This window comes from Rosa chinensis, chromosome 5 (genome assembly GCF_002994745.2).
Source record: "Rosa chinensis cultivar Old Blush chromosome 5, RchiOBHm-V2, whole genome shotgun sequence".
Classification (NCBI taxonomy): domain Eukaryota; kingdom Viridiplantae; phylum Streptophyta; class Magnoliopsida; order Rosales; family Rosaceae; genus Rosa; species Rosa chinensis.
In genome coordinates this window covers 37439363-37453590 of record NC_037092.1, presented here as the reverse complement: position 1 = coordinate 37453590, position 14228 = coordinate 37439363, and the positions used below count along the sequence as shown (strand labels likewise).

Below are 14228 nucleotides of genomic sequence, written 5' to 3'. Positions count from 1 at the left end.
GAGTGATAGCAGTAGTATGTTGTAAGATTATGCTTCATTATAAATACTCATTTTCCTTGCACGCCTTTGTACCTTAAGAGTGTGTTTGGATGAGAGAAAAAATGATGGAATTTAATTAAAAGTGAGGATTACATAATTCCTAAAAGCCAATTCGCTCATTTGGCATTATCATATTAGAAATTTTAAATTTCTCTGTGGAAAAAAACAAAGGAATTCATTATTTAAATTCCTCACTTCAATTTCCATCAAAATAGATGTTATTTACGAATTCCTTTCCAGTATTCAATTTTTATTTCTAAAACAAGACTTTTTTCTATTTTATCTTTTTATTTGTTTTAAACTTTAATTTATTGACACAATTTGAAATAAAATATCATTAGCTAAGCCATATATATTATTCTGTGCTAGGAAATACTGATCATAAGAAAAAGAGGACCAGGCACATACAAAAATTAGACCACATCAGTTTGTAGTACTACTACAAAACAGGGAAGTACAGCACTGGGATTCTGCACCAAAAGATATTCTGTGGTGGTGGAATGCAAATTTCGGTTTCCAATTGAATCAGACTCGTCATATTCCTTGTCCTCCACATTAATAATGCTCCCTGCAATTGTCCTGCAAACTATTACAGCCCTCTTTGCCTTGGCTGCCCTCGCAACGGCAATGGTGTTTTCAGTTTTCACTACTTGTACTTAACTGAATCCCATTCTCCAATACATATTCTGTGTCGAAGTTCGACTTAATTAACCTGCAAACTCGACAAGTTGGATCATTACATAGCTCGGGGCCTCTCCTTGACTCTCCATTGCAACAGGTCATTGTTGTGTTATAGAATCTCATCAGCTCATTTCCATCTACTGTGCTTCTTGGGTACTTCATATATCTCTCTTTGGCCATCTTCTTTACCTTCTCTCTGTACTTCTCAAACCTTTCAAGTGTTTCTATGGAGTTATTCACCCTCAAGACACTTTTGATCCTGCCTGATGGCTTTGAAGGATTCATTGATGCTTTTCGAACAATCATCTCAATGATGTCCCTTGATACGTCCCTGATGTTAAGCTCTGGTAGAAAGACAAGATGAAAATTTAGGCTAGCAATCTCTAGTTCAAAGCATTGGGAACAGATTGTTATAGCGCCTTGTAGGTGTGGAGTAGTCCAGATAGGAATTTACTCATTTATGGCTAAAAACTGCAAAATATTTCAACTTCACCATCTTGAAGAGTTTCTTGACAATTCTGTCTTTAATTTCAGATTGTCTCTCTCTTTTGACAGCATCTTATTTCACAATTTAAAAGATCACAAAACCGGAAATCTGTCTCTAAAATCCTATACTTCTCTCTCTAGCTTCTTAATTAAGTGCCTACTACTGAAAATATGAACTTCTTTAGTAGTTGTGCAGCTATGAAATATCAACTCAAAAGCCTTGTAGAAATTTTCACTCAGTACTGAAATAGGCAAGATAAGAGCAAGACATGCATTACCAAAGAGCTGTGCCTGTGTGTAGCTTGAACGGCATATCGGTTCGCGGAATGGGGTCTCTTTGCCATGAGCAAGTACAAGTTCACCATCCAAACTCGTTTTTCTGGAGTTCTTACTTCTTCTGTCACATTTTTCTCGCAAGCCAATAACATCTGCAAGCTTGGTTCCACACTTGACATTCTCATTCAATGATACCCACATTGCATGCATCTCTCTGTTTGAGACTTCTGAGCGAGCGAGAGTGTGAGAGAGTAATCTTTCTGTGAATTCCAGCCTTTTCACTGTAGCATTTCATCCTTTGCATTGCAAGTTGAAGCCTAGGTTTTGAAACCAAACAAAGATATTTGTTACAATGTTACTGTTACAATGTACAGCATATCTGTCTGTTCTTATGGAATGATTCTGAATTTCTGATTCTACCTAAGCAAAGACAAACTGGTGAATTTAAGCACTTTTGTATTTGAGTGTACCGTATACAAATGCATTTAAGGATGAAATTGGATACTGTCAGCCCTTTTAAAAAGCGCCAAAAGCTGCCTTCATTCACCTTGTACGTCTTTCACTACAGGCCAAGACACCAGAGATACAAACAACTCAATCGTAACGGCTTCTAGATGCAGTAGAAAATATGATATAGGCAATAGTGGCGATTTTCCAACTTGATTTTCCTTACTTCTTGCGGTTTACCTTCTTTAATCTGTTTTGTGAATGATGCCGCGAAAGTTTTACTTGAAGTTTAAACCCTACTTTATGTCAGCTAAATATGTGTTATTTGTCTACCCAGCCATAATTTAAGCTTTTGGGGCACAATGATTATCTGATATAGTATAAATTTTTACATGCAAAACATTGGCACGTGTTGGGAATGACAGTTTCAGCTTGATATGGAATATATTACCTGTCTAGCATAGTATCATGAGGTTCATATTTTGGTGTCCTTGTTAACCTGCTTCTTGATACTTAAAAACTTTTTGGAGGACGATAGCGTCCAATACTTCCAACCTCATCCACTTTAAAGTAAGATTACTACCAAGCAAGCCATCAAGAAATTTGGTGATTCTTATCATTAAGGTTGAGTGGTAGGCTTGTAGTGTGCTTGTGTACGGAGTATGAGAAAATGAAAAACCTCATATTTTCTGTGGAGTCGGCTTCCCAAGTTGCTTCACAGGCACCAAAACAAATAGCTACAATTTATTAACAAAAATAGAAAAATAGCTTCAGTTTTACCTCACAACTGGTAAAGGAAAAATAATGACATTTTGTCCTCATCTCCTTGTAAAAGGAATCACAATTAAAGCTCAAAGCATAGGGAAGGAAGGAAGGTCTCCTTCCAATCTGAAGGGAGAATTCCAAACTCTCCTAGCCTGCAGGATGAGATAACCACTTGACCACACAGGGTCATTGATCCTCACACTCTGGGACGATCATATTCAGAGAATGGAGATGATAGAGATTAAACCCTCATCATTCAACATGCAGTAGTCTACTTAGATTTAAATTTTGACCTTCCATCATTTGATATATTTTTCAGACAGATTAGTATAAGATGCATGGCAGCCTCATGTATCTTAGCAATAGGATTAACTCGGTCCAAAACAAAAGAAAAGGTGAACTAGGATTCACAAGGTATAGCAAGATTAAGTCTCAAACGCAGCAGCTCAGTATGTAATGCATTTAGCTTACCAACCAGGGAAAAAAAAAAAAAGTACTGTATTTACACCACCTCAAAAAGGCTAGAAGAAACAAAATTTTCTTATAAATATAATTTTCAGCATCTGAATTACAACAGGCAGTCAGAGACTCAATATAATCTCGGTATCAATTCCTATTTGTACATAGTATTCCCTTACAAGTTAATGCTACACATTCATTACCTGGACAGGGAAGTCATTTCGCAGCAGGCACCTAATACCACATCTTTGAAATAGACACAGAAGACCAATACGATCTTTCAATTTGGGAATTGAGATGCCCTTCTGACCATTGCCCATCCAAAAAGAAGGGGGAAAGCAGCTTATTTTTCCTGGCTTTATCTTAAGCAATTCTATGGCCCCGTTAGTACTCTTCCCATGTTCTGTGGATATGGGTAAGAAGAATGGTTTAAAGGTGGAATCTCGATGCTACGTGATTCACTTGGATTTTCTCTAGATCCATACTGATTCATGCCACTATTTAAAACACCATAGTATGACGGAGCAGGGGTAGTTTGAACAGCCTTAAAATTGGAACTAGGGTGAGTTTGTCTTTCTGCTAGTTCAGAGTGCAATCGCAGGTGATTGTTGGATCTATTTTCAGCAGCAGAGCTCATTCCAACACCAAGATCAAGGCTTATGGTGTCATTTTCCTCTGTTCTAATCCTCGAAGGGGCATTCACGGGTGTTGGTCCCGAAGTGTCATGGCTACTAGTCCTTGCGGTTGGGACATCATGATTATGTTTTCCCTCATATGTAGTTATAACTGCTTTTGGATCATGGGATGCCCTCTCCACATGCTTCCTAACAGGGCATCCCGCATTTGTGCACTTGTAATAGCTCCTGCATAACATGTGAGAACATAAGAAACCACAATGGGATGAAATGCAGTTAACAAAGAATTAGCCATGCAGATGAGGAGTTCATACACATACTTACAATTGTTAGTACCTAGATATGAGTAATCACACTTGCAAGCAACACTGATTTCATAAAAATTAAAATAACAATTCCAGGATACATTCATATATGATAACCAGGCTAATTTATGTAACTGTAAATAACCAGGTACCATTTAATCCAAAATTAGTAATCATAAAAATTAACTTGAGATTTATCACTAAACAAAATAATATCAAAAATCCTACAATAATGAGATTACATTCTATGGTCCATAAATTTACAGGTGAGTCTATTCCGGAAAGAGATTAAGAAAACACCTAGACTTTAGTCTTTTATCCCTTGTAACTGTGTTTCTGATAATACCTTTAATCCATGACTGAAGTCCAGCCAGGAAGAGATTAAGAAAACACCTAAAAAGGTCAAAACTCTAAAGACTTCAAACTTGTAAGATATCTTTCATGAAGGATTTAGAAAACAATATTTGTACACCGAATATGACAGTCACTGGAGGGGAGTGTACTAAAGTCATATACTATTCCCTGAGAAATCACACAAAAAAAAAAAAAAAACAAAAACAAAAACAAGAATGAAAAAATATGAAGAAGAGAAGTACTCAATTAGCACCGTAGCACTGAGCACTGAACTACTAAGGCTACTTGTTGAAATAGATAAAACCGGTAAACATTAAAATTGTCAACTGTTTGCGTCTGATGAACCATACCTTGGATTAGGATTTCCCCTCACAACTTTCTGACCATATTTGCGCCAGCGGTATCCATCATCCAATATATCAACCTCACTCAGAGTTTGAACAACAACTCGTGGTTCCCGAATAGGCTTAACAACTGGTGTAACATCAATTCCACCAACATCCATCCTCCTGCTCCATAAGGTTTTGGCACTTTGTTAGTAAGGAAATAAAACTTTCTCTTATGCACATGTAGGAATGCAGTGGTGTGCAAATTCCTGCATGTGCATAGAAAGAATAATATTGGCAACATAAACAACATAAAATATTTGAGATTTTATACCTCCTTTTAGAGAATGGGTCATCATCATCGACCTCATCGAGTATTCTAGTTGATAGTGAGCCAGTTCCTTCAACACTACCATCATTTCCTCTGACAGGGGATAGCTCCGGAGTACTATTTGGCTCATTGGTACAAGACATTTGCCCATACATACTGGATGACTTGTCTAAAATCGGAAAGAAAATAGAAAGTTAGCAAAGAACATTAGCTTATTCATAAAACAGCTATATAATATTACTTCAGTGCTTACCATCTCGGCCAGTCAAAGATAAAGCCTTGTCAGATCTTTCTTCCTGGACATTCATCATAGCACCGGTATTATATCGTCGACTAGGTTGAGGCTTAGGGTGATCATGTGTACCCTTGTAGATAATCTCTGTTATATGTCCCTCATGAGATCGCTCAAACAGTTTCTTCACTTCACAGTTGGGATGTGTGCATTTGTAATAACTGCGAGGAAATTCACTTCCTTTAACATGCTTTTGTCCATATTTTCGCCAGTTATAGCCATCATCAGAAGATACTGAAGGCCCACTTCCTTTATGATCAAACTGTGATGTTTGGACACCAGAATTTGGATTTGCCCTCTGACTTATATCATCCGCATCACCTTCAACAGGTGCACTAGCTCCTGACGAGACCATATGAACAGGAGCTGGTAATCCTGATTGATTTGAGGAGCCTGCCATCTCACTCTTAACCAAAGGTGGTGACGCATGTGATTGAGACTGACCTTGACCTTGGACTTGCACAGCCTGCTCATTGCTCTGGTGGTCATAATCCATAGTAACCTTGAATAAATAAAGATCATTAGGCAACCAGCAACTCAGATCAAGATATCTCTGTTCTACAAATTAAAGGAAAACTAGCAGTCCATCTCGATAAGGATACTAATCTACTACTTCTCACATAGATCCTTACTTCTGCCAGTATCTTAAAACACATTGTTTCTTATTGTAAGAAAAAAAAATACACCTTTAGAAGATGATGTAAAACTTAAATACAGTATTATTGACAGAAGCAAACAGTGCTTCATGACAGAAAGGCGTAAGCACAAGTAACAGCAGTAAGAGATCACCAAAAATGACTTTAGCTCCAACTAAACAACTTATAGTGTCTATGGCATTACATGTCTACAGATATTGCAAGTTTAGGCTAATGTACATCCAAGGCTACTGTTTAATCAATATTTGTACATAAATGACATACAGTATAACAAGTTCTCTGCTATAAAACGATAACCAATCATCCATAAACAAATTACCATATTCAATCTAGAATGGGGCTTAAACTCAAAGCTTCCAGAATTTCTTTCATCAGAGCAAACCATGGTTGCTGAATATGTAGAATTCGCAGTCCCATAGACCATTTTAGGATTCAAAAAGGACCCGGTAGTTGGAGAAGGTTCTGCCTGCAAGACGGCCAAAATTCTTTTTATTAACCAGTGGTGGTAAGCACAGACAAGAAGTCTCATGAAAAAAAAAAAACTAACATAGGGAAATTACTAAACTCTCGGTGAAACAAAAGAAAAACAAAATTGAGAAGAAGATGCAGGCCTATGAGTTATTCCTGCATGATTAAAGCCCAACTAAAGTTTGGTACTAGTTTGACATACGGTTCCATCTGTTCAAGAACAGGAAACCTTCTAATCAGCATCACTTAATAGATATTCAACTTGTCTATCTATCTTAGACTACCAAACTTACTCTAACAAGCTTAACCCTCACCAAAACAAATTAGACAAACCAAAGTAGAACAGATGATGAATTCCTAAAATAACCATTAAAGAGAGGCAAGAGCTAAACACATATATAATTACCCATATAACTCAAGATATTGCAAAATGCTTTGAACAAGCACAATCATCAGTAATCACAATAAGCACAATGAAGGGCCACGTCCTTCATAAAAACACCTGACAATCGCGACTGTTGTCAGCACCATGACCCACTATCTTTCTAGACTTCCTATTCCTTCTTGATGGTGCATTTATTCCTTATTCTACATAATACACAAATGGAAATGTTTTTGAAGTACTTGCATCCACTGCAACCGTTAAACAAAGACAAAATGAAAAAAAAGTCTAAAACCCACCAACAAAGCAAAAATGAAAAGAAGCAAAAAAGATTCATTATGTGAAAAAACAACACTGATGACAGTTTCAAAGAACGACCACATTCGATGAGTTGCAAATATTCCAAACGCCATTGCTTTCGAACAATCCATTCAAGCATAAAGAGAAAACCACCCAATAGCCCCAATACCAGCATTACATTACTCTAGAAAAATAAATTTAAAAAAAAAAAAAAAAAGCATCAAAGCATCAGAATCGTAAGGTCCCATCACATATAAAATCTCACTAACACATTAAAAATCTAGCATTCCCAGCAATAACTAAATCAAACTTCTTTATCCCACAAAAACAAACAAAAATAGTAATCCGAATTTTTCGACTTCTGCTCAAAGCAGCAGCCAGCATCAACATCACATCAATTTTAGGTCATCAAAATTGAAAAAAAATTCCCCACTTACAGCATGTACTCACTGGCCACTGAGAAAAGTGAACTAAAAAATGTAAAAAAAATCCACTTCTAACAGTAGCTTAGCTCAGGCAGTAGAATTTCGATTACTTAGAACTGCTTCTGCTTCTTATTAAGCAGCCAAACACAGCCTCAGATTCAAAAAGAGCATTTGCTTTTTTTTTTTCTTTTTTCTTTTTTCTGTTGCTTAGAAAAAGCAGAGAGAAAAATCCAAAACGACGTCGGAGGCAGCTGACCTTCATGTTGGAGAGGAGCACCGGGGACTCGAGAAACGACGTCGGAGTGAGGCCGGGAGGGATAGTGAGGCAGGGGGACCTCGAGATCGGGAGCTTCGCCGGCGACATGAGCTTGTACTTGGCCCCACCACCGCTGGAACGGGAAGTGGAGAAGGCCGGGTCGGAGCCGGGATGGAAGTCGGTGAGGCCCGGATCGAGTTCGTCGGAGGGAGGCGGGGGGCATTCCGGTGCGGTCGAGTCCATCGGACGGATTTCGCAGAGAGAGAGAGAGAGAGAGTCAAAGCTGAGAGAGTGGAAGGGGGAGGGGGTGGTTTACTACTTGGCTTTTTTTCTTTGCTGTTTAGAACAGAGGGAAGAGGAGGGAAGGGTAAAAGGGTCATTTCGGAGTCTGTTTGCTGTGTTTTGGAAGGTTGTGTTGTCAGAGAGAGAGGGAGAGGGAGAGGGAGAGGGAGAGGGAGAGAGAGAGACGTGAGTTGACTTGCTGCACTGGATCTGAATCCGGGTGACTCCTTTTTGACGTTTTTCAGGTGGTTAATCACCATATTACACTATCTCGTTTATGTCTAAAACAACGTCGTTACGTGTCAAAAATCTATTCGGATTACGGTTGTTATCATGTCCTCGATTCATTTCTGATATACTTCGCTTTCATATCGGGTTTGTGTTTAAAATTTACATAATTTAACAGTTATATGAAACAAAGATTATATCGAATTAGAATAAATGAGAGGTGGCTAAATTGGACCACGAATCTCAAACTAGGTTGTTTGACACTTCAGCCACCCATGATCGGAAAACATTTACTCAAGCTTGCATTATTTTGAGAAATGATTACTTACATTATGTGGGCAAACATTTATTAATCAAGAGCAACATGGAAAGAAAAATGCACATAATGTTTTGGAAAATTAGATTTTTTAGGTGAGATTGCATAGAATAGGAAAGAATGGGAGATGAAAATTTATGTGACCAACCTAATTTATTGGGGATAGGGACTAAGATAATGATTGATTTTCATATATACCTAGTCACCAAACTGTTGTGGAAAAAGGTAAAAGCAAAGATCCAAATAGGTAAAATGCAACCATCACTGAAAGGACTGATGGCTTCTGTTTCCAATAACTTGGGTTAACTATTTCAAGTGCCATTGAATTATTCCTACTAGACTACTAGTGACAAAGACTTCTTTTAACATGTTGTGAATTATGTAATACCGAAGTTTTACGAACTCTGGCTCGTTGTCATGTTTCTAGTTCATTTTCCAATTCAAAATATTTTAGACACATAACTGTACACATTCGACGATAATAGATTACAAAAAATTCGATTTTGGAGAGTGAGAGAGCCAAACTTCGAGCATAAGCTACCCTCTGCGTACTGGAGAGGTAGGCGAATCTTCATGTTAGATATTATTGGTTAAAACAAGCATGAGTTGATAACTCATTCATCTCTGTGTAGTGTGTAGGCAAAAGACTGACTTCATTGAATTGATTTGGCAGAGTATGGTCTAATCTTAAAGGATTGATCCCAAATGCAGAAGCTGTCTCTGTTTTTCCAACCATTGAAGTAAATAGTAGTTGCGACAACAATAATGCAATTCACGGACCACCATGGTTTCCCTTTCCAAACAGTCTGCCTCCAATTTTAAGCCGTCTAGAACATAGTAATAGAATCTTTTCAAAAAAGAAAAAGAAAAAAGAACATACTAATAGAAGATGACCACTCGAATCTATCACTGTATGAACAGGCAGCAGATGTAACCAAATGTGGTACAGATTAATCTGTCACTATACAAATGCACAGAACGTGCTCGAAAACATTGATGATGATGGTTAAGGGCAGTTACTTACATCTGATTATCAAGAAGAAAAATAGTTGGATGCAAAATTTGAAGGATACATCGCCAGAAACAAATGAGAAACCCCTACACCTTATGACCACATCCTGACCCGAAGTAGAGCTTCCTTCAACCATAAGCTAGATAACAACGAAGCGTCACCTCCAACCCTAGTCATCTACCTTGGATCTAGATCAAATGGTTGAGAATAAGCAATATAAAACTCTATCTAAAAAGATATACCTTATTCTCAATCCTAATTTTGAGACCAAAGGCTAGGACCTTGGTCGCCAAAGGAACCGGAATCGTCCACGCAAATGGACTTTAAAAGTAAGTCAATAGAGTGATGCCAGAGACGGATACTGGTGCATCAAAATTGATTTACATGAAGAATAAGAAAAGAAACAGGTAGCCTAGAACAAAAATTGATGAAAGAAAGAATGCAGATTGAACCAGGTCCTGTATATAATGAAGGTTGCTGGAAGAAATCATAAATTTCTTCCTATTTCTTTTGTTAAAGAAACATAAACCACTTGTACCCATTTTCCATCCATTAGACGAATGACTCAACAATGAGTTGAGATGAAGACCCCCACCTCATAAGTTTTCTGCCTTATATGCCACTACTAGGCTACAAGGCCATTGTCAAAGAAACCTTGACATCAACATGGCCAAGATACAGATAAGAAAAAGAGGAAAAAGGAAACAACATCAAGCTTCTGTTATGTTTTGCATAGCAATGCAGGAAAATCCATTCAGAGATGATGCTAGAGAAAGACATAATTTAACAGGCAACCAAATTTTTCCTGCTGCTCTTATATTAAGAACTAAAGACAGCCCCTTTTCTAAGGCATAGATGCAATTTAGGCTTTCAATGAGAAGCATGTACTATTGAATAAGATCACAAACACGTGTCTGCTATAAAAGAGTTCAAGATCAGGTGGAAAACACCCTTCCCCAGTAAAGAGAGCAAAATGAAAAACAAAAATTATCCACTACCATAATGAAAAACAAAAATTATGCACTACCATAAATGCAATAAACAATTTTTCCCAAAGAAAAAAGATAAAAAAGTCTTGTTTACCAATTCTGCAATACTAGTATACTACTTGAAATCATCTTCCAGGAACACATAGCATTTTCCTTTGGAGTTTGGTCAAAGGCAGAACTTCTGTTTGCCATGTCTACTGGCAACACAGGGAGGACACACTACAAATAGGTATACCTTCCCTTCTATGAAAATAGCTATAAGAGAAAGCAGATGGAACAAAAGGTCATAAGAGTAAACTCTGTCTACTGAAGTTAGAGCTCGGGAACAATGATATTAAAAGAAGTTATACTACTTTCCTGCTGAGTACTTCTAAATGTCTGAGAAAATCCGGGCAGTCAAAAATATTGTCAAGTAATTAGACATGTGAAACCAACCATGCAATCACAGATCTTAATTACCCAGTCTAGTTACTGTACTACAATCACGGTGGACAAAAAAGCAGATTTGCTTTTCTGGTAACCATTATTGCCATTGGAAAAAAATGCAAAAGCCATAGTACCGTTTTAGGTATACTATGACAGAAACAAAGAGTAGCAAGTTACTACTGAGAATAGTAAGATGGATGGTATTGAGGGGGTACACCATATCCACCATAGGCAGTTAGCCTGTTGTAATAGCCCGAGGGCACATACTGTTCGGATGAGTATAAATGGGTACTAGAGGAGCCTGGGTTCCCAGGAAAACCCATCTGGCCTCCTGCAAAACCATACTGCCCAGTTGATGAACCCACATAAGGGGCAACTGGAGGAGCAGTGCCCGACACAACATAGGGTGCAGCTGCAGAGCTCACATATGGAGCAGGAGACTCTACCAACAAACCTGCTGCACCATTTGAGACTGCTGTGGAGCCAACAGGAGCAGTCATTCGAGGACGCTTGTTACCATACTGCTGCTGCAGTTGAAAAGGCTTCCCAGCAGGAGCTCCTGCTTGCCGTTTTCTGTTTGCCTTCTCCTTCGCCAACTGGTCAATTCGCTTTTCAAGAGAAGATGGTGGATATTCAGATTCGAGCTTGAGGTCCTCAATAATTTTAATTACTGATTTCAGAGCACCGGTTTCTTTGGCTATGGCTTCATTCTGCAGAGGAACTCAATCAATCTAAGAGAAGACAAAGTGTTAGATTTAAAAGACAAGAGAATGTAAAATTACCGCCGCCTTCTTAGAGTTATTTCCTTCCTCACAAACTTTCTTGGCCAACCTTTTAGACTCCTTCACATATGCTTTTAAGATGGGAACAGGTGGAAACTTATCAGTCATATCAAATTCAGAAATGAACTTGATAGCCAAAAGATGTTTGCCATTGCTCATGAGTTTCTGAATCAGATCTGCAAACACCACACAACACTATACGGTTAAAATCAGCACCCATTCTGAGAAAACAATCAACAAGTGCACCAATTGTGAATTTAAAAAGGTCTCTTAGAAAAAAGGTTCTGTTGTCTCTTCAGACTTCTTACACACCCTTGTTTCCAAACCTCAATTATAGATGGCTCAGTTCCTAAGTCCTCCATTTGTAAAAATTGGCTTCTGTAATCAGAGGCAAAATTCAAATTTATCTGCCACTCCGCCTCAAATTTTTATCTCATATTCATGATTAACTGTCACCTCTAGAATATCATATAACCTCAATAGTTTAACCGCAATTATATAACTTTCGTAACACTGGTACTTGTTATGAATACTCTGACTAAATCATCCAAGACCAATAGAACCTCAATTGACAATCTAACATATTTTAAATATCAGAACTAGAACCATTAACCATTTTAAGACAAAGGCTTGTAACCAAAAATGGAAATAGTAGTCAAATGTAGCCCATCAGCTACTGCTAAGCTTGATATACTAAATGTATGAGCAAACATCTAAAGCAAATTAAACAGCAATCACAATGGCATTAAGATAGAATTCTACCTGCAAGCTTATCTCCCAAGCCAAGTCTGCGGCACAAATCAGTAGCTTGCCTATACCTTGCAACAACAACCAAATGATCCACAAGCTCATCCATGTTGAATTCAGACACCAGTCCATAAGCTGCCACCAAATGCAAGAATCCCAACGCCTCAAACTGGTTCTCTCCCTCCATACTAACCTTCCCTTTCCACTCCAATGCCAACTTCTTGGCTCTCTCCCTCACCTCCACTCCTACATTTGGTGAAATTCCACACAACACTTCCAACAACAGCACACCAGTTCTCCTCACACTACTCACTTCCAGGTCCTTATCACCCTTATTCTCCACGTAAAACCCCTCCATTGCATTGAGAACCATCAACGCCGGGTCCTGAGCGTGCCGTAAAGCCCCATGGAGCTCGGACCGGATCGTGTTCCGGTTATTTTTAGTGTCATTCATATACTTCCTCAGCCCAATTGAATCCATTTTCTCGCAAAACGCCACCAACTCAGGCCGAGGAGGCACTGCATCTGCATCATGACCATTGTTGAGCTCAACACTGTTCCGGCTCGGTGGGTTCAATGAAGAAGAAGACTCTTTCGCTACCTGAGTCGACAAATTCGGGTCCTTTGCTACCTGGGTCGACAAATTCGGATCCTTTGCTACCTGGGTTGGTGCTTTGGGCTCCAAAAATGAGTCCTTTGCTACCTGGGTCGACAAATTCTGATCCTTTGCTATCTGGGTTGGTGCTTTGGGGTCCAAAGATGAGTCCTTTGGTATCTGGGTCTGTAAATTCGACGAAGACGGGTCTTGGGTTATCTGGGTTTGTGGGATTGGGGCAGAGGAAGAAGGGTTTGGGGATTGGGACTCTAGGGTTTGGAGGAGTTGGATTTTTTGGGAAAGGGAGTTTTGGAGGGAGATGAAATGGGAATCGAGGTCGGACCAGGTGAGAGAGAAGAGAGAGAGGACGTCGGAGTGGGATTGAAGGTCGTCGAAGGCCTTCTTTAGGTTCTCTTTCTTTGGGTCGATCAGTTGCATAGCGGCTGAGATTGTTTCCGCTGTCGTCGCCATTTTTGTTCGGAATGAAACCGAAGACAACCAAAAGTCTCACAAAAAAGTACAAAAGCCGTAGAGGATTTACCATTACCAAAGCTGTACATGAAGTCATGAAACTTTAGCTCCTAATTCTTTTTTTTTTTTTTTTTTAAGAGAATATCACAGACGGTCACTTAATATTTACCTATTTAATATTTTGGTCACTCATAGGTCCTTGACCCAAAGCTCCAAAATGAACAAAAATTATCTCACTTACCCCAGCAACAGAATTTTATTCTCACTTACCCTGTTTAAAACAAAATGACATTTTTGCCCTCTCCATAATTAATTAATTACAAGAGAGTCTATCTCCTCTTTTCCCGATTTGCAGCACCTCTCTCTCTCTCTCTCATCCTCCACTATCAGATCTGCACCATCTCTCTCTCTCTCTCTCTCTCTCTCTCTCTCTCTCTCTCTCTCTCTCTCTCTCTCTCTCTCTCTCTCTCCAGTAACTGTCGGCAATGCACTCTCTC

General features: G+C 38.7%; 3 protein-coding genes across 5 annotated transcripts; all 3 read right to left on the bottom strand.

Annotated features, from left to right (window-relative positions):
* Positions 1–383: 383 nt before the first annotated feature.
* On the bottom strand, positions 384–2510 carry LOC112166990. Its single transcript, XM_024303925.2, is given in 4 exon segments — positions 384–666; positions 668–1064; positions 1485–2044; positions 2381–2510. Coding segments are annotated over 3 exon segments (819 nt in total). The 5' UTR covers positions 1693–2044; positions 2381–2510; the 3' UTR covers positions 384–452.
* Positions 2511–3195: 685 nt separating this feature from the next.
* On the bottom strand, positions 3196–8342 carry LOC112166988 (probable WRKY transcription factor 20). Of its 2 annotated transcripts, none has more exons than XM_024303920.2 (6): positions 7884–8342; positions 6372–6518; positions 5358–5898; positions 5108–5273; positions 4798–4956; positions 3196–4016 (listed from the first exon to the last, which is right to left on the bottom strand). In XM_024303920.2, the coding sequence occupies exons 1-6, from the start codon at positions 8124–8126 to the stop codon at positions 3527–3529; spliced, it is 1746 nt and encodes a 581-aa protein (XP_024159688.1). In that variant the 5' UTR covers positions 8127–8342; the 3' UTR covers positions 3196–3526. The 2 variants fall into 2 exon arrangements, with proteins under 2 accessions (XP_024159688.1, XP_024159689.1); XM_024303921.2 differs by lacking the exon at positions 7884–8342 and adding an exon at positions 6927–7853.
* A 1271-nt stretch (positions 8343–9613) lies between these two features.
* Positions 9614–13796, bottom strand: LOC112165237 (FRIGIDA-like protein 1). 2 transcript variants are annotated; one of them, XR_005800661.1, is made up of 4 exons: positions 12681–13796; positions 11919–12094; positions 9964–11846; positions 9614–9860 (listed from the first exon to the last, which is right to left on the bottom strand). XR_005800661.1 is itself a non-coding variant. In XM_024301698.2 (3 exons), the coding sequence occupies exons 1-3, from the start codon at positions 13729–13731 to the stop codon at positions 11313–11315; spliced, it is 1761 nt and encodes a 586-aa protein (XP_024157466.1). In that variant the 5' UTR covers positions 13732–13796; the 3' UTR covers positions 9614–11312. The 2 variants fall into 2 exon arrangements, 1 of the variants encoding a protein (XP_024157466.1); XM_024301698.2 differs by having other exon boundaries at positions 9614–11846.
* Between the last annotated feature and the right edge of the window lie 432 nt (positions 13797–14228).